This window comes from Sphaerulina musiva, assembly GCF_000320565.1.
Source record: "Sphaerulina musiva SO2202 unplaced genomic scaffold SEPMUscaffold_10, whole genome shotgun sequence".
Taxonomy (NCBI): domain Eukaryota; kingdom Fungi; phylum Ascomycota; class Dothideomycetes; order Mycosphaerellales; family Mycosphaerellaceae; genus Sphaerulina; species Sphaerulina musiva.
This window is the reverse complement of record NW_016017392.1, coordinates 339,473-356,532: the sequence shown is the minus strand read 5'-3', so window position 1 is coordinate 356,532 and position 17,060 is coordinate 339,473. Positions and strand designations below refer to the sequence as shown.

At 51.7% G+C, this 17,060-nt stretch overlaps 6 protein-coding genes across 6 annotated transcripts; 3 read left to right on the top strand and 3 right to left on the bottom strand.

The window, feature by feature from the left end:
• The first annotated feature begins 20 nt into the window (after nt 1-20).
• SEPMUDRAFT_151376 (phosphoinositide 3-kinase regulatory subunit 4) lies at nt 21-5,001 on the top strand. Its single transcript, XM_016906774.1, has one exon. The coding sequence runs from the start codon at nt 227-229 to the stop codon at nt 4,865-4,867; it is 4,641 nt and encodes a 1,546-aa protein (XP_016757417.1). The 5' UTR covers nt 21-226; the 3' UTR covers nt 4,868-5,001.
• Nucleotides 5,002-5,434: 433 nt separating this feature from the next.
• SEPMUDRAFT_151375 (uncharacterized protein) lies at nt 5,435-7,487 on the bottom strand. Its single transcript, XM_016906773.1, has one exon. It carries the CDS (start codon nt 7,346-7,348, stop codon nt 5,717-5,719), a length of 1,632 nt encoding a protein of 543 aa, XP_016757416.1. The 5' UTR covers nt 7,349-7,487; the 3' UTR covers nt 5,435-5,716.
• Nucleotides 7,488-8,357: 870 nt separating this feature from the next.
• Nucleotides 8,358-9,508, bottom strand: SEPMUDRAFT_144134 (glycoside hydrolase family 43 protein; the record flags this gene model as incomplete). The annotated part of the gene is made up of 3 exons (XM_016903068.1): nt 8,358-8,373; nt 8,584-9,410; nt 9,482-9,508. The coding sequence occupies 3 exons, from the start codon at nt 9,506-9,508 to the stop codon at nt 8,358-8,360; spliced, it is 870 nt and encodes a 289-aa protein (XP_016757415.1).
• A 298-nt stretch (nt 9,509-9,806) lies between these two features.
• On the bottom strand, nt 9,807-11,648 carry SEPMUDRAFT_151374 (P-loop containing nucleoside triphosphate hydrolase protein). Its single transcript, XM_016906772.1, has one exon. It carries the CDS (start codon nt 11,636-11,638, stop codon nt 10,607-10,609), a length of 1,032 nt encoding a protein of 343 aa, XP_016757414.1. The 5' UTR covers nt 11,639-11,648; the 3' UTR covers nt 9,807-10,606.
• A 257-nt stretch (nt 11,649-11,905) lies between these two features.
• SEPMUDRAFT_71870 (uncharacterized protein) lies at nt 11,906-15,165 on the top strand (the record flags this gene model as incomplete). The annotated part of the gene is made up of 3 exons (XM_016909957.1): nt 11,906-12,254; nt 12,323-12,417; nt 12,471-15,165. 3 exons carry the CDS (start codon nt 11,906-11,908, stop codon nt 13,146-13,148), a joined length of 1,122 nt encoding a protein of 373 aa, XP_016757413.1. The 3' UTR covers nt 13,149-15,165.
• SEPMUDRAFT_151373 (uncharacterized protein) lies at nt 12,557-15,165 on the top strand. The gene has a single exon (XM_016906771.1). The coding sequence runs from the start codon at nt 14,073-14,075 to the stop codon at nt 14,925-14,927; it is 855 nt and encodes a 284-aa protein (XP_016757412.1). The 5' UTR covers nt 12,557-14,072; the 3' UTR covers nt 14,928-15,165.
• Nucleotides 15,166-17,060: the final 1,895 nt, after the last annotated feature.

The following is a 17,060-nucleotide window of genomic DNA, read 5'->3' as shown; positions in this document are numbered from 1 at the left end:
CTCCACGCGCCTGGACGTGTCAGGCGACTTGGTGAACATCCAAAGTGAATGATGTGGACTTGAACGTACATGTACCTTATGCATACCTGACTTCTTCCTTCTGGCAACCTTTGATGAAACAATTCCACACAGCTGCACCAGTATCCTCGAAGCAACACGATGCGCGAGAACAAGCCGCGTCGACACCTGCCCGCCAGCACATGACTTGAGACGAGGCTTCTGAGGCATGGGACAAGGGAATTCGTCGATAGCACTGCCAGCTCCTAGTGCTATCGAGACGTCGGAGCTATCCGACCTCACCTTTGAAAAGCCACTGGGTGGCGGACGCTACCTACGAACTGTCCGAGCGAGGCATCACGACGGCATCGTTGTCGCCAAGGTGTGCACGAAGAAGGGGCCCGATGTATCCTTTCAGCATTATGTCAAAGCACTGAAACAAGAACGAAGGCTACTCAAGGACATTCCCAATGTCTTGCCGTATGCTCGCATTCGGGAAACCAGCACTATCGGTGTTCTTGTGCGGCAGTACATTCACACTTCCCTGTATGATCGAATCAGCATCCGGCCGTTTCTGGAAGATATCGAGAAGAAGTGGATTTCCTTTCAGCTCTTGTGTGCGGTCAAGGACTGCCATGATCGTGGGGTTTACCATGGCGATATCAAGTCTGAGAACGTGCTGGCCACCTCCTGGGGATGGGTGTACCTGACAGACTTCGCCTCGTCCTTCAAGCCAGTTTATCTGCCAGATTACAATCCTGCCGACTTCACAGCTTACTACGATACTACAGGCCGTCGCATATGCAACCTGGCGCCAGAGCGTTTCTATCAAGGCAAGGAGCCGCAGGAGGGCAATCTGGTCCAGTGGAACATGGACATCTTCAGTCTGGGATGCGTGCTTGCCGAGCTTTTCACAGAGGCGCCCACTTTTACCCTCGAGCAAATGTACAAATACAAGCGAGGAGAGTACGATCCGACTGTATCATTGCTGAGTAAGATCGATGATGACCACTTGCGCGCAATGATTACTATTATGCTCAAGCTCGAGCCATCAGATCGTTGGCACGCAGACGATTATTTGGAGGAATACAAAGGCAAGGTCTTTCCTCTTTACTTCTACAATCACCTGCACACCTTGCTGGGTGAGATCACAGATCCGAGTTTTGGTCGAAAGTCCGTGGCTGCGGGCGATGTGAACAATGGCCAGGCGGATGACCGCATTGATAAGATATACGAAGATTTCGAAATGCTCTCTGTATCGCTGGGTTATGAAGATCCAGAGCCACCCAGGTCAGATATACCAAGACCGGCCTACCTTCGTGGGCTCTTCCCGCTGCAGATCGATCTACCGAACAGACGACATACTGCTTATTCAGCTGAAGTTGGTTCCCTAGACCATGGCACTTTCATACTCCTCAATGTCATCACTGCCTCAATGCGAAGCTCGGCTCGAGCGGCTACGAAGATGCGTGCATGCGAGCTCTTACTAGCTTTTGCAGAGCATCTCCCTGATGAAGCGAAACTGGACCGGATCTTGCCCTATGTAATGCCACTCCTCGACGACTCCAACGAGATGGTACTGGTGGCTGTGCTGAGGACCATGACGCAACTTCTCGCATTGGTGAAAGTGGTCTCTCCTGTCAACACCTTCTTGTTCACGCAGTATATCTTCCCAAGGCTGCAGTCGTTCGTGAAAAGCAAAGGATTCACGCAAAATCCGCTGGTCCGAGCAACATATGCGGCTTGCTTGGCGAGCCTGGCCGACACAGCATCGCACTTCCTGGATGTCATGCAGGCGCTGCGGGCTGACGGTTCACTGCCCTCGGTTGATAGAGACGGCTTAGGTATAGATACCGTCGCCAACGCAGAAGCTTTCGATGCGACTCGTACCGAAATGCTGGAACAATTCGAAGGCCAGACCAAAGTTTTCCTCACTGACACTGACAATGCAGTACGACGGGCATTTCTGACTTCTGTCTCAAGTCTATGTGTCTTCTTTGGCGAGGCAAGATCAGCAGATGTAATTCTCAGCCACCTGAACACATATCTCAACGACCAGGACTGGCTGCTGAAATGTGCATTCTTCAAGACGATCGTTGGCATTGCTGTCTACATTGGAGGCGCCAATGTGGAAAACTTTGTTCTGCCCCTCATGCTGCAGGCTCTGACCGATCCACAGGAGTTTGTCGTTGAGCAGGCACTCAGGTCTTTAGCAACCATGGCCGAAGTTGGCTTACTGCAACGTGCGAAGACTTGGGAGCTGATTGACACTGTTGCTCGCTTCGAGATGCACCCCAATCTGTGGATCAAGGAAGCAGCGTCTCACTTTGTCTCGGCAGCCACTACCTACTTGTCGCTGGCAGACGTCCGCATCCTTGTTGCTCCTCTGATCCAGCCTTATCTCAAAGTGCCAGTGGCGAGTCTAACGGAATGCGAGCTATTGGACGCATTAAAGAAACCTCTACCTCGGGCTGTCCTCGATCTCGCTGCACAATGGGCCGGCAAGGTGGACAAAAGTGCGTTCTGGAAAACTGCGAGGGAGTCGAAGCAGCTCTCGTATGCTGCAACAGGTCAGATGCCACCGCAATCATCTGTGACAGATCTAGGTCCCAAAGCGCTGGCCAAACTGCCCAAAACTGACGAGGACGAACAGTGGCTTGGACGCTTGCGGAACGCAGGCATGCGAGGCGAGGATGAAATGAAGATTCTGGCTTTCCGAGAGTACTTGTGGCGATCTGCACAGCGAGCCAAAAGAGAAGACTCAGAAGTGACTGACGCAGTCTACGAGCAAATCGTGAGCTTGTCTGGCCTCAAGATTCAGCCTCAGACTGTCATTTTTGATTCTGATCTCAGTGCATATGAGCAAAGAGTCGAAAAGCAGAACAGGACTATAGCAGAAGCCATTGAAGAGGCATCGAGGGCTGAAAATAAGCAGATCGCTGCTCTCGAGCTAAGCTCTGCGGAGCCTGGCGGAGTTGATGGCTCAGCACAGTCCGCCATTCCGATTCCTGAGACCATGTCACGACTTCGACATAACAAAACCGCCAGTCTGTCCTCTTCTCCCAGCACAGGCATTGGCCTTCTAGGGAATGTGGATCATGCCCTCCGCCAAAAGGGCAATGCTGGTGGGCTGTTGGGTGGTGTAAACAAAGCACAAGCTGCAGTCGCAACTAATGACACCACAGCGCATGGCAAACTTGATCGGCCTCGCTCAGAAAGCCGGCGCCCGTCGCCGATGCAGGAGACCGCGGAACACAGGAAGGCTGCGGAGAGGACAGCCAATCAGCGACATGGTCACAACTACACTGGAAACGACCCAACAGTGTTGAAAGTGCTCGATGCAGTGTATGTTGACAATTTTCCGCTCGACGCAGCAGACTTTGGCCCTTTTGTTCAAACAGTGAACGGTGCCATCCCGACGAACGTAAATCACCCCTTGACAGGACCATGGAGACCACAGGGACGATTGATAGCAGTCCTTGGCGAGCATACAGCCAGGGTGACACACATAGCCGTGGCTCCTGATCATGTCTTCTTCTTGACTGCATCAGATGACAGCTCTGTCAGAGTCTGGGACACTTCACGTTTGGAACGCAATGTTACGTATCGCTCTCGTCAGTCCTACAAACTCGAGTCTGGCGTCGCCATTTCCAGCTTATGTTTCATCGAAGCCACCCACTCCTTCGTATGTACGGGCTCCGATGGATCGGTGCATGTGATCCGAGTAGACGTCGTCGACTCCCAGGACAAGGGCACGCGATATGGCAAGCTTCGTATCATCAGGGAGTGGCAAATACCTACCACACACCCAGCGGGAGAATATGCAATCTGGTCGGAGCACTTCCGAGGTGAATCGGCAAGTACGCTAGTTCTAGCAACGAACCTGGGCCGTATCCTTGCAGTCGACTTGCGATACATGTCTATCATTTGCGATCTTCAGAACCCTGCGCACCATGGCATGCCCACGAGTTTCTGCATGGGCCGCAAACACGACTGGCTCCTTGTAGGCACAACGTTGGGTATCCTCGACCTTTGGGACCTGCGATTCCACTGCAAGTTGCGATCGTGGACATTTCCAAAAGCTGCACCAATTACGCGCCTTCAACTCCACCCAAGCCGGCGATCCTCAAAACGAAACAGATTTTGTGTCACGGGAGGTACAGCTCCCGGTGAGATCACCGTGTGGGACGCGGAGAAGTGCATCTGCCTGGAGGTCATCCGAACAGCATCTTCGCGCGGGGAAGAGAAGAACAACATACGCGACTATGAACTGAAGAATCTGGATGACGAGAACGTCGAGTCTCTCCTCGGACGTGTTAGTGGGGAAGATAGCATTAGTTCTGTGATTAGCACAGTGACATTCTTTGGAGCACAGCCTTCAGCCAAGGATTCGGATATCCAACATCCATATGTCATCTCCGGTGGTCCTGACGGCAAAGTTCGCTTCTGGGATACGGAGCGTTTGGAAGGCTGTCGACTCGTCTCTGGCGGAGGAGGAGGAGGAGCAAATGCATCTCCTCCTTCTGCCGATGACCCCCACCAAACATCCTACACCTTCACTCCCCTCGGCATGGACTGCCGTATCCTCTCCGAGACCCTCCCATCGACTGCCGCCGACGGTGGTCTTGCCGGCGTGAGCGCCAGTGTCACCTCTCCATCTCCCGCTTCAACGAAAAAGTCGACGACGACGACATCTTCTCCCTCGTCGCAGAAACCTGCTTCGACGAGTCGGTACGAGACGATTCGAATGGCGAGTCAGAATCTGATGAGTGGACATCTCGATACGATTACCGATGTCAAAATTCTCGAGAGACCGTTTGGCATGATTTTGAGTGCGGATCGGAGAGGAATGGTTTATGTGCATCAGTAAAGGGAGGGCATGACATGGCATGATTGATTGATTCATCGTAAGGCTAGGTAGGTATAGGTAGGTAGGTAGTTTGTTCAAGATGACTACCTACCTACTTTTTAGATACCTAGGTATACATGTCACACATATCCAAGGTACCTACATGTAGTATCGAACTTTTTTTCTGCTTGCTGCTGCTGCTGCTGACTCGTTTACTCAGCTTGTCACTGAATAACAACACCTAAGGTAAGGTAGGTCAGGTCAGGTAGGTTTATTTGTACACGAACAAAATATTCAATACCACTTATACCGGCCTCATACAAACCAAACTGCCACTTTTGACCACCGTACCCAAAGTCAACGGAAACTTACCTGGTAAGTAGACAAGGCCCTTGAAGGTAGAGAGCATGACGAGAAAAAAAGCCCAAGATAAGGTACATAGTTGAGTTTGACATCAAAACAAATGTAAAGTAATAAAATGACATGGAAGATATATACAAGAATCGAACGGAAAAACAGACCGAGTTTCGTTGTAAAAAGCTCAAAAAAGGGGGGGTATCTCCTCGTTCGTTCCTTCTTTGCTTCTTTCCTTCCTTCCTTCCTTCCTTCTTTCCTTCCTTCTTTCCTTCCTTCCTTCTTTCCTTCCTTCCTCCTTCCTCTCCCAAACAATACGCAAAAAAAGGTCATCTCATCCATCATCCTTCATAACACTCGTAAACACTTGAAAAAAACATCCACCTAGTTGTTCGTTAAAATCGTTGCTTAGGTGGTACTGGGTTTTCCCTCTCTTAGGAAATTCAAGAAGAAGAAGAAGAAGAACAAGGAGAAGAAGTAGAGGAAGAGCAAGAGGAAGCCAAATCAGCCGAATCGTCATGCAAAATGCGCCTTGCTGACATGATGGCTCACAGCGGCTTCATCGCCTTCGAAGAGTCCACAGACGGGACAAGTTGCTGCAGAAGGAGTTTTGTCGTGGGTATCAGTAGTTGCTCCTCCTCCTCCTCGATTGGAAGAGACGCTTCCCTCGTGAGAAGACTGCGACCGGACAGCACTACTACCACGCCTGGGGTCTCGAGGGGGAATGGTCGGTTGAGCGTTATCACTACTTTGCGCGGCTTGTTGCTGTGAAGAAGAAGTTCCACTCTGTACGCTCATTTGCGAGAACCGCTGATGATCGGGTTCCGACTGCAATTCGCTTGGAGGTCTCGAGCTGGGATAGGGAGGACCGTTGGGGTCGGAATATCGATGAGCGGTCAGGCCTTCGTCTGTGGAGATGGCTTGACCGACGCCGTTGCCGTTGTAGTATTGAGACTGTTGTTGACTTTGCCAGTCGGATGGATTCTGGCGAGGACTGCCGTGCATACTGAAGTTGCGCTGGGAGACGTCGGAGTTCGCGTAGGCGTGGTAACCGCCTTGTGTGGAAACACTATGATTGCGCTCGTTCGCGTATTGCTGAGGTGGAGTCGCGTATGGGTGGTATTGCCGATTCGGGCCCTTTTCGAAATCTGCGGGTGCTTGGCCTGGAGATGGCTGAGGCGAGGGTGTTCCGGTCCCCGTACTGAAACTGTTGTCGCCTGGGAGTTCTGAGCGGAAGACCTGGCCCTGTGGCTTCAATGGGTGAGGTTGTAGGCCTTGATGTTGGTAGTAATCGCCTGGGAGCTCATTAATCATGGGCATGTTATGTGATGCACCAGGTCGTGTGTTTTCTGGACCGTTGTAGCCTTGTTGCTGGTATGCAGGCGCATATTGACTCGATCCGCCGTACTGACTCGAAGACCTCCTAATCTCGTGATAATTCCCGTAGCCACGCTGATCTAGTCGGGGCCCGAAACCTGCAGAGGACATGCTTGGGCTCGGACTTCCTGGCGCAAAGGGGAACGCACCAGGACTGCTCGGCGCGAGACTGTGCGCATCGTCACCACGGTCGCTGAAGGCGCTCGGTTTCGCCGTTTTCAGTCTGCCATTCTCGAACATGGCATGCAGCTTGCCTTCATCCAGCAATTCCGCCTTCTTGGCCAGTCGAGCAATCATCTTCCCCGTCGCATCCTTGGTTTCCTTCTTGACGAAGCTCGCCAAAGCAATATTGCACACAATCTCCACATCCTCTCTCAAATACAATCCATCGAGCGGCGTATCCACGCCCAACTCCCTCGGCTCTCGCGGTTCCCCCGGCTGATTCCCACCAATACGATATTTATTCCTCAAGTCCACGCCCATGGGCGCATACACATGCGATTGCATGCCCCATGGCTGATCGTGAAAAACTCCCTTGAAGAGAATCTTCTTCTTCATCCCAAAGCCCCAGGTGATAATTTCGGAAATCTCGTACCATTGCGAAAAGTACTCGTCGTTGGGACTGTCGCGTGGGGTTTCGATGCCTTTGACTCCCGTTACGAGGGGATTGAGTTTGATGACTTCTTCGTGCGCGTGGAGCAGCTCCACGGCGAGTTGGCGCGGTACATTGGAGGGTAGAGGTGTGATTTTGGTGTATGAGACTCGGGTCATGACGAATTGTTTGTTGTTTTTGCGGCTGATACTCGGGGCTGGGGGGAGGGGGCGATGACGATAGGAATGATTTCGGAGGGGGGAAGCGGTGATGTTCACACTCTCGCTCGGTCAACAATAGTCGTGTCAACACAAGATCTTTTTCCCCTTTTTTGGTTTGTTGGTGAGGCACACAACAAGAGATAGAGAGAAGAGAGAGAGAGAGAGAGGTAGTTCAATAGGATAAGGATAGAAAAAGGAATAGCTTGGGACGCGTCTCACACGACCTTGAGGAGGTACAGTACATTACCCTTTTACCTCACCTGGACTGCCACGCGCGCTACGAAAAGGTAGATATGTACCTCTTACATATGCATTTTTTTTGGGCCTGCAACCTAACCTAACCTGCGTCACAGCCGTGTCGTGTACCGGGATAGAGGGTGAGATCTGCACTGCCATCCAACAATCTGCGCCACATTTGGATTTCGGCTTGCCCTTTTCATCCGGAGGTGGTCTTGGCATTTGGGGAGATGTATACATCTTTTCTTAGGTATCTTTTGATTAATACCTTAAGGTAAGATTAGGCAGTATGATTTCGAGTTGTAAACAATATTCGAATTAGAGAGCAAGACAAGACAAGACAAGGCAGAGTCATCGCGTGCCTGGTCTACTGCAGCCGTGAAATAAGGTACATTCTTCCATTCAGGCGCCACGGGGGCCCGGACACTAGTCGAAGGACCTTACTCGGATCAATGCCTTCCCGTCGCAGCCTCAGCCCTCAGCCTCTTGGCTACCTAGGCACATGCCCGCCTTGTCCGGGTTCGAGTCGTGATTTTACCTTACTCTTGATTGAATCCTCCGTCTCTTCCGTCTCTTGGCTGGGGGGTTTTTTATTCCTTGAGGGGTTGTTCTTGATATACTGTATACAAATTGGCTACGAGCGAGCAATAATATGGTCAATTCTCCTCCTGCTATCCCTGAGAGACTTATCGCCTGTTAATTAAATAGGTAGATATCTCTCAAGAGTGGTTCAATAATGAGATATCCTTATATATCATCAACCAGTCTGTCTACATATACGTACACATTCCCTATCATCCTACATATACATACATATACATCTCCACCAAAAACCCCCCCAAAAAAGAAAAAGAGACTCTCACAAAACAATCTCAACCTGCCCCCCACCACTCCCCTTCTTCACCTGCAACCTCCCAACAAAAACCTCTCTCCTCGGATTCTTCCCCGCATGCCACACGACCCTCTCCCCATTAATCGCGACATCCAACCCTCCAGGCGCCAACAACCCAAACGGCCCATGACTCCTCAAAACCTGTCCCTGCCTCGTATACGGGCCTCGAATATTCTCCGCAGTGGCATATTGCACATCATATTTCTCACTCGTATAACAATTACTGCTGAAAAATAATGTAAATTTTCCTTGAAAAAAGGTAAGACTGGGTGCTTCGATATAGGGGCCGTCGGAGATGAGACTGTTGGTGAGAAGGGGGATGGGAGGGCCGTTGATCAGAGTGTGGCCGTCGTGGGGAGAAACTTCTTGGAGGAGGAGGGGAGTGGGGATTATTGGTTTTACGGTATTTCCGCAAGCGCCTCCGTGGCCGATTGCGTTGCCGTCGATTTTGTAGACGATGTATCTTCGAAATGGTGGTTGTTTGTTGTTTGCAGAAGGAGGAGGAGGGTGTTTTTCGTCGGTGAAACTGGAAATGTCTATTGCGCCGCCGGATTTGGAGGGACAGATCCAGGGGGCGGAACTGGAGTCGATGAAAGGGTCGGTGATTTTGGCGGCTGTTGCGAAGGAGAGACAGTGGATGGAAGGAGAGGATTTGATGGCTGCCGTGTAGTACATGATGAATGTGCCGTCGGGAAGGACGGAGACGTCGGGGGCCCAGACGCGAGGGGAGGCTGCGACCCATGAGGGGAGTTTGGGGAGGGCGTCGACTCCGCGGTGGAATTTAAAGGTTTTCCAATCGGTGGTTGAGGCTCGTTGGACGTGGATCCATTTGCCGTCGACGAGAGCGTTGGTGCTGAAGAGGTGCCAGCCGGAAGATGTTCTGATTACAGCCTGCTCTCAAACATTAGTGTCTGGATCTGATCTAGCGAGCATGGGTAGCTTCGGTCGTTGGCTTCACTTACGGGATCGGGAAAGTTGACGCCACCCATGATGGGTACTGCCAGACCTCTCTTCGAGACGGTATGATTCGTGACTGGTGTGGCATCGCTGAAGCTCATCACCAGTAGTGATGTACTGAGCACAGCGCACAATGTAGACTTGAAGTATATCATACTATCTATTGGTCTATCGAGTCCAGTCGTTGCAGCTGTGTGCCCCAGAAGTCTGATATGAGCTGCCAAACGTAATCGAGTGGTTGGTAGCGAGAAAGTGAGCACGAAAGTTTACTTGTTGATACTGGAATGGATCGTACACCGGTAAGCTGGTTGAAAAAAAAAGTCAAAAGGTGGAGATTGTATTGTCAATTCCCTGAAGAGGTGGCCAGTGATTTACGTTCGAAAGCAGATTGTCGAGCACTGTGGAACAAAGCCTAGCCGCACGAGGGCGGTCTCGAACACTATTCTCGGATGGAGGTGGCGGATTACAACAAAGAGAAGTCATCCAGGTTGATCAGTGAAAGACTCTATGGTATGGCGGGTGTATTCTAGTAATCCTGCAGGGGAAGGGGGGAGAGGGCCTCTTAGCCAGGCACATAGATTTGTGCTCACACAGGCGTCGATGAGAAGAGGACTGTGGTTGACGCGGGATCGAAAATGAGCAAGTATGCTTGCAATGAAGTCTTCTATGAATAATCAGTCGTGTATAGCCGTGATGGCTGCATATAAGATGCAGCGGAGGGTGCGCAAGTCGTGCTGATGACGCCTTCTAGCACCGTAGGCTGTCAAAGGATAGGCATTTTGTGTGGACTCTTGCTTGGAAATGAAGGTCGTAGTTCTAGCAAACAGCGCACCAATCGAGCGAGCAATTCTTTTGACTTGCTATCTGGTGCATACCAGAAGTCAGCGCCAAGTAGATTTGCGCTGCAGCCCGGTCGCCAGATATGTCCTCATATAATCCACTGCGGGTGCCACAGGAAAGGACAGTTGGGCAGGACATCATGCTAGTCGGAATCGCTTTGCTGAAATCCATGCCGGCATAGGCGACCTAGGTGTCCCGAAGTGCCTGGGTCGATTTGAATGAAGGAGGTAGAGTCAGGGAAGCGAACGCCGCCGGGCCACGACACGAGTATCGTGGCTGCAGCGATAAGTTCACTCATCGGGTAGCACATCTTCGGGTTTCTCGCCAATCTCTTTTGCCACGCCTCGAACAACGTCGATCAAGGCCTTACAGGCGGGCGAGTCACCATAGTTGTCGAAGAAACTCTCTCCATAGTCGCACGCCATGCCAATTCTAGGGTCCAGCGGCACAGCTCCTAGGAAGGGTACACCAGTCTCCTTTGCCAATCTTCTGCCACCTCCAGTCGTCGCTCTGAAGATCTCAGACTGGTGCGTGCACTTCGGGCAGACGAATCCACTCATATTTTCCACCAAGCCGAGCACTTTGATGCCGGCTTTTCTGCAAAAGTCAATCTCTTTTCTCACATCTAGAAGAGAGACTTCTTGCGGCGTGGTCACCAGAACTGCTCCATCGACACCGCTTTCCTTGAGATAGCTGTTGACAGATAGATGTTCGTCACTCGTGCCTGGCGGCGTATCGACAAGCAGATAGTCCATCTCACCCCATTCGACGTCCTTCAAAAACTGCTTGATCAGTCCATTCTTCTTTGGTCCTCTCCAGATCACGGCGTCATCTCTATTCGGGAGCATGAACTGAATAGACATTGCTCCCAGATTGTCGGTGACCCATATCGGTTCCCAGCCGGTATTCGCGACATGGATCTTCTGATCTTCGACACCCATCATTTTAGGTATCGAGGGTCCACAAATGTCGGTGTCCATCACGCCGACGGTATTGTCGGGATTCGAAGCGAAAGCGTGAGCGAGCATGGTGGTGAAAGTGGATTTGCCCACGCCGCCTTTGCCCGAAAGAATCAGAATCTTGTGTTTCACTCCCGACAACCGCTCCGTGATGATGGGAATGTCCGGATCAGGTCCCTTCGGCGCCGATGCGCATATCTGCTGGTTCGGACAGCCTGCACAGGCGTCTGCTTTGCCTGCTTGCTCGCCTTCGGGTCCCGGGCAGTTTTCTGGCTCGGCGGCAATGAGCGTTGGCTTGGAGCTCAGTGCCTCGTCGACGGCCGTGTCGACCGACTGCACCGGCTCTTCCAGTGAGGGCGCCATGGTTTACAATGGAAGAAATGTTGTCTGTTGGGTAGTGGAGGGAAAGCCATCATCACGGAGAAGCATGTACCTGATTCTATATCGTTTGCTGATTAATGCTGCTTCGACGAGTGGCGCAGATGCGGGAGAAGCGGCCCGCGGTCCGTCCTTCACGATAATCGGATAATGAACCTCCAACTCCAAGCGTGTCTTGCCCACATCCCACACCCAAAGACACCTCATGCACAATTACTCTCTCCATACTTGTCTTCTAGGACTGCACACAGTATGAGAGTACGCCCCAGTTTGCAGCCTGTTCGCGCTGCATTTCGTGGGACTGCCATTAGACACAGGAGTTCAATTTCCGGTCCATACCTCCTGGACGAGTACATACCGCGCTACCAGCTCCTCACGTCGGTACAGGAAGCGAAGAAGCGTTCGCTGGCCTATGCACATCTGCGACAATGCAATCTCTGCCCTCGTTTGTGCTCCGTCAACCGCTTCGAGAAGAGGGGGACATGCCTCATTGGTAGCGATGTCGTGGTCAACACCATCGCTCCCCACTTCGCTGAGGAGCCGTGCATATCGGGGCGCAATGGCAGCGGCAGTGTCTTCTTCAGTGGATGTAACTTGAGATGTAATGATTGATCAGCCGACTCAGAGGCAGTGAGTAGCACATGAACACGGCTGAATTGAGCGTTGTAGGTGTCTTCTGCCAAAACCATGATATAGCGCATCAGAAGAATGGCTTCGACCTGACACCAGAGCAGCTGGGCGAATGGCTGATCAAGCTTCAGGAGGTAGGGAGGCGAGCACATGATATGGGCATGGATGGACTGACGAGATGGTTCAGGTCGGAAACGTGCACAACATCAACTTCGTGACGCCAGAACACGTCGTACCGCAGGTCGCATTAGCCATCCTCCATGCGAAGAGTCTCGGCCTCACCGCGCCTATCGTGTACAACACGTCCAGTTTCGACTCTCTAGAAAGCCTCGAGCTGATGGACGGCCTCGTGGACATTTACTTGGCCGACTTCAAGGTATGGACCTCCGAGAGCGCCAAGCGCCTTCTCAAAGCCGACAACTATCGCGAGACTGCAATGGAGTCCATCCGCAAGATGCACGCTCAAGTAGGAGATCTGGCATTCACCGCGGACGGCATCGCCAAAAGGGGAGTCCTCTTGAGGCATCTCGTGATGCCAGGACTAGGAAACGAGGGCGAACAGATCGTGAAATGGTTGGCAGACAACGTCAGTAGAGACTTGTATGTCCATATCATGGAGCAGTACCACCCCAGGGCGCATGTGGGCAAAGCGAGGCGGACGACAAGAGGCAATGCCACAGGCGCGACAGCTGGCATAGTCGAACCAGGCGGTATACCTGCTGCAGAGAAGGCGAAGAAAGAGGTCAGATACCAGGACATCAACCGAGCTGTCAGCCTCGCCGAAGTAGACCGCGTCAGGAAGGCTGCTGAGGAAGCCGGTCTCTGGCGCTTCAACGAGGTATCAGAGCATGCTGGCTTCGCCTGAATCGAACTATTCGGACATGTCTGGACCATGTTCATATCCGAGGCTGATATCACGGCCATACATTCGACGATTTCCCCATTCGTGAGTGGACGCAGAGGCATGTCGATCATGCACCAGCCGATGACCTACCGGCAGCATGTGACGACGTGTAAAGTCGCAAATAATATGTGTTCCTAGTTGACAATCCAGCGCGGTCGCGTTGGAAATCGCGTTTCGACCGCCGGAGCGACACACCCGATCATATATCGAGACCGAAGCAGTGGACAAACTTGTCGCTTTCCGATCTGGAACGCAACCGACGATCTGGCGTGGAGTGTTTCAAAGCCAGAAATGCTGGGTGTACATCAGGAATCCACTCACACCTACCGTATCTTGGCGAACTTCTTTGTTTGAAGTTGCAGCTCGCTTGTCTGCAAACTGATACTCGTGCATTGTTGTACTCGCTGACTACGTGTCGCGTGTCAAGCACCGGATACGGCAATGCCACGATTTGGGTGCGACTTTAGGGTGTACTCGAGTACCACGCATCTCGTCCGTGGCCCAACGGGAGCGCTCGTGGTCATCTTGCGAGCTCCAAATACCAGTGACAATGTGATGAGATAGGGTGGGTGTGCGCAAAGGTCCCTCTTTGTCCGAAAGCAGATCATGACAGCCTATCTCATGGCAATTACCGGAGCTCAAAGGGATCCATTGTGGACATACAGCCACCGCGGCGATAACTTAGAATAGCCTCTTCTCCTTTGGTTCTCTCGAGTGCCACGATCAGCACAAAAGCCATACTAAAAGGAACCTGTTGCCCAAACTGAAGCGCACATAGAAGCCCCACCATCTCTCCTCTTCTATACGCTATTACCTTTGCGCGACGAGCCGGGCTCTCGCGTACCACACAGCCGACCAATCTGCTCAGACAAGCGCCGCCTCAAGATGCTGTCCCCAGCGCAAGCTCCTAACAGGCTGAGTGTGCTGCATGAGCAGCACCACAAATCTACTGCAGAGCTTGCACGAACACACCAGATGCTTAGCAAGCTGTACAAGAAGCTCTCCAAAGCGGAACGAGTACTCGCTGAACGCCAGGAACGACAGCTGACGAGGGATCAACGCAAAAAATGGCAATACACCCGCGTTCTGACTAAAAGAACCATCTCCGAGATGGAGTTGGGCCAGTTTTACCTCCACGATGATTTGCAACAACTCAATGAACTCATATCGTACCACAGTTCCTCGTGGACGACCCCTTGGACGGGCCTATACGCGCCTCCGCCGTCTGCGTATAGTTCGTTGACTCCCCTCAGTCCAATCTTCACTCCCTACGCAGAGTATAGGCCGGCCCCCAGAAATCAGATCCAGTACTGGGATCTGTCCGGCCTCCCGGAACGATCATCCTCGGCCCACGGATCGCCCTCCGCGGATAGCGGCTACCACGAGCCTGCGGCGCAGGGTTTAGGAATTATCACCGAGGGTCAATCACAGGACAATAATGAGCAACATACAGATGATGAGATGAAGACGGCGTTTGCCTTCAACTTTGAAAGTCAGGAAGCAACAGAGAATAACAGTCGAGACCCATCTTCACAGGAGCAAGACGACGTGGTGCCTGATCTACAAGAACTTGTTTCTCCCATCGCGGATACCTCCTCGTCGCGTGTCCACAAACGATGCGTGTCAGCGAACGCCGCTCAACTGAATCTGGGCAGTCTGGCGCCTTCATCTCCCAAGAGAGGCGCCAGCGTCGGACCCGCGCTGGATCGGATATCCGTCATTCTCGAACGCCGGGCGTGATGGTCGTCCGATCGATCGAGGGGGACATATATCATCCCTGTATGGGGTGCATGTGTTGGGTTCTGGCAGCCGCGAGGCGTCTGCGGATATGACGGAAGTGGGAGATCTTATATATGTATGTATCTTTATCAGTCGGTCAGTCGGGTTTCATTTGCATGTTTTTTTCGTTCTATTTGTACATATGTACCTACCTTACCTACCTTACGGTCATTTGCATGTATGTGGTTTGATACAGAAAACATTTTCTCCTTCCCGTTTGTCCTTTGCCTTTTTTCTTTTTCGCACGCGATTCTCTCGCAGTGCAGTCCTACTTCTCATTACAGGACGAAAACCTATCTATAAAGAATTAGGAGGCCGCTTGCAGAACTGGTAGTAGCAGTAGCAGTAGTAGTAAGGTAAGTAAGTAGCAACTACATCTACTTAACCTACAGGTACCTACCTAACCTTTCCAACTAGGTAACCTAAGCCCTACATATCTCTCATTGCAGCAGCAGCAGCAGCAGCAGCAGCAGCAGCAGCAGCAGCAGTAGCAGCAGCAAAGAGAACAAGGTACATAACATATATACAAAACAACATAATGTATATCCTATCAAGTCAGGTTACCTTCAAGTTGCCTACCTAGGTACCTTACCTACTTCTATTGTACAAAATGCCTCTATATAGTCCCTACCAGGTACTGTTAATATAATTCGGCTATGCTCGGTCGTCGGCCCTATATGATATTTTCCGCTTCGTCGCTTCGTTAGCTTTCAGCCTCCCAAACAAACAAACAAAACAAACCTCGGCGCACTACTCCATCAAATTTCACATTTCATATTCTGCACGCGAAACAGATCTGTAGGTACTTATTAATTATTAAAAACACCCCCAGACCCGCCCAGCTTTTTTACTACACTCCCAAGGGCACTGTACCCAACGACCGGGACTTCGATTCTTAGGTACATACAAGAAAGGATCAAGGATCAGGATCATTAAACCGGCCGCATATGCTCCGAGGATCCCGCTAATTTTTCTCTCTCTCTCTTTTGTTTTCTCCGCTACTGCAAGACGAGTGGATGCTGTTGTACAACGACGGGCTTTGACAATCGACATGGATGATTGCCCCTGCAAGAGCCCAGAACAGACAGACAGACAGACAGACAAGCGCCAGCAAAGGGAGAATTTTTTTTATTTTTGTTGCTTTTCTCCCCGCCGTCAACGGGATTGATCGCATCCAAGGGGGTACGCACGACGCACACACGTCGAAGACTTCTGATTCAGCTGTGAGATACTGTTACTGACTTATTAGCGGGACTGAATATGCCCGCTCCAATATGAAGAAAATCCACCAGCATCAGAGTGAGACGCGAAAAGGATGAAGAAGGTGGACCGGATCAGATCCTACAGGCCTACGCGCGCCCCAGCGACCGTTTTCTTCATTCTGCTTCGTGTCTCCTCTTTACGATCTGTCGCGCCGACGACCAGGCTCCAACCCATGTCTATGATCCTCTCTCTCTTTCTCCATGGCTACACGGACCGTAACACGTCGTGCAGACGGCGACCGCCTCCCCAAGAACTTTTTTGAAGATCGGTACTGTGCAGACGGCTCGATGCATCCGTACCTGAAACCCCTCTGCTCGCTGCCACCGCATCTGCCACTCATTCAATGTCAGAAAGATGACATCTTCACCACTCGCCCCCCCTCCAAAGTGGTTTCTGCTCAATCTGTCGGAGACATGTGGTTTTCCTGGTGGATGGGAGATGGAGGCAGGCAGGCATAGATTGCGCGCGGTGTCTCTGCTCTCTCTCGCCATCTCGTTTCCGACGATTTGGGGCTGGGTGGTACAAATTCCAGGCCCATCTCACACAGGAAGGGGAGAATCCAACATGCCCATATGTTACCAGCGCAGCCGCATGACAGGCCGTCCATGGTCTATACAGTGGGTCTGTGTGATCTTTTCAGACCCATTCTCTTTTGCGATCCAGGTAGGGAGGTCTTTTGACAGCCCCGTGAGTCCCGTGTGACTGGTAATGTGTTTGTTTAGCACCCCTCCCTCTCTCTCCCTTCCCACCTTACATGCAGCCATCCTTGTCACGGATTCCTGCCTGCCTCAGCAGCAAACAGCATATAAAGTGCCAGACACGCATGTCCAA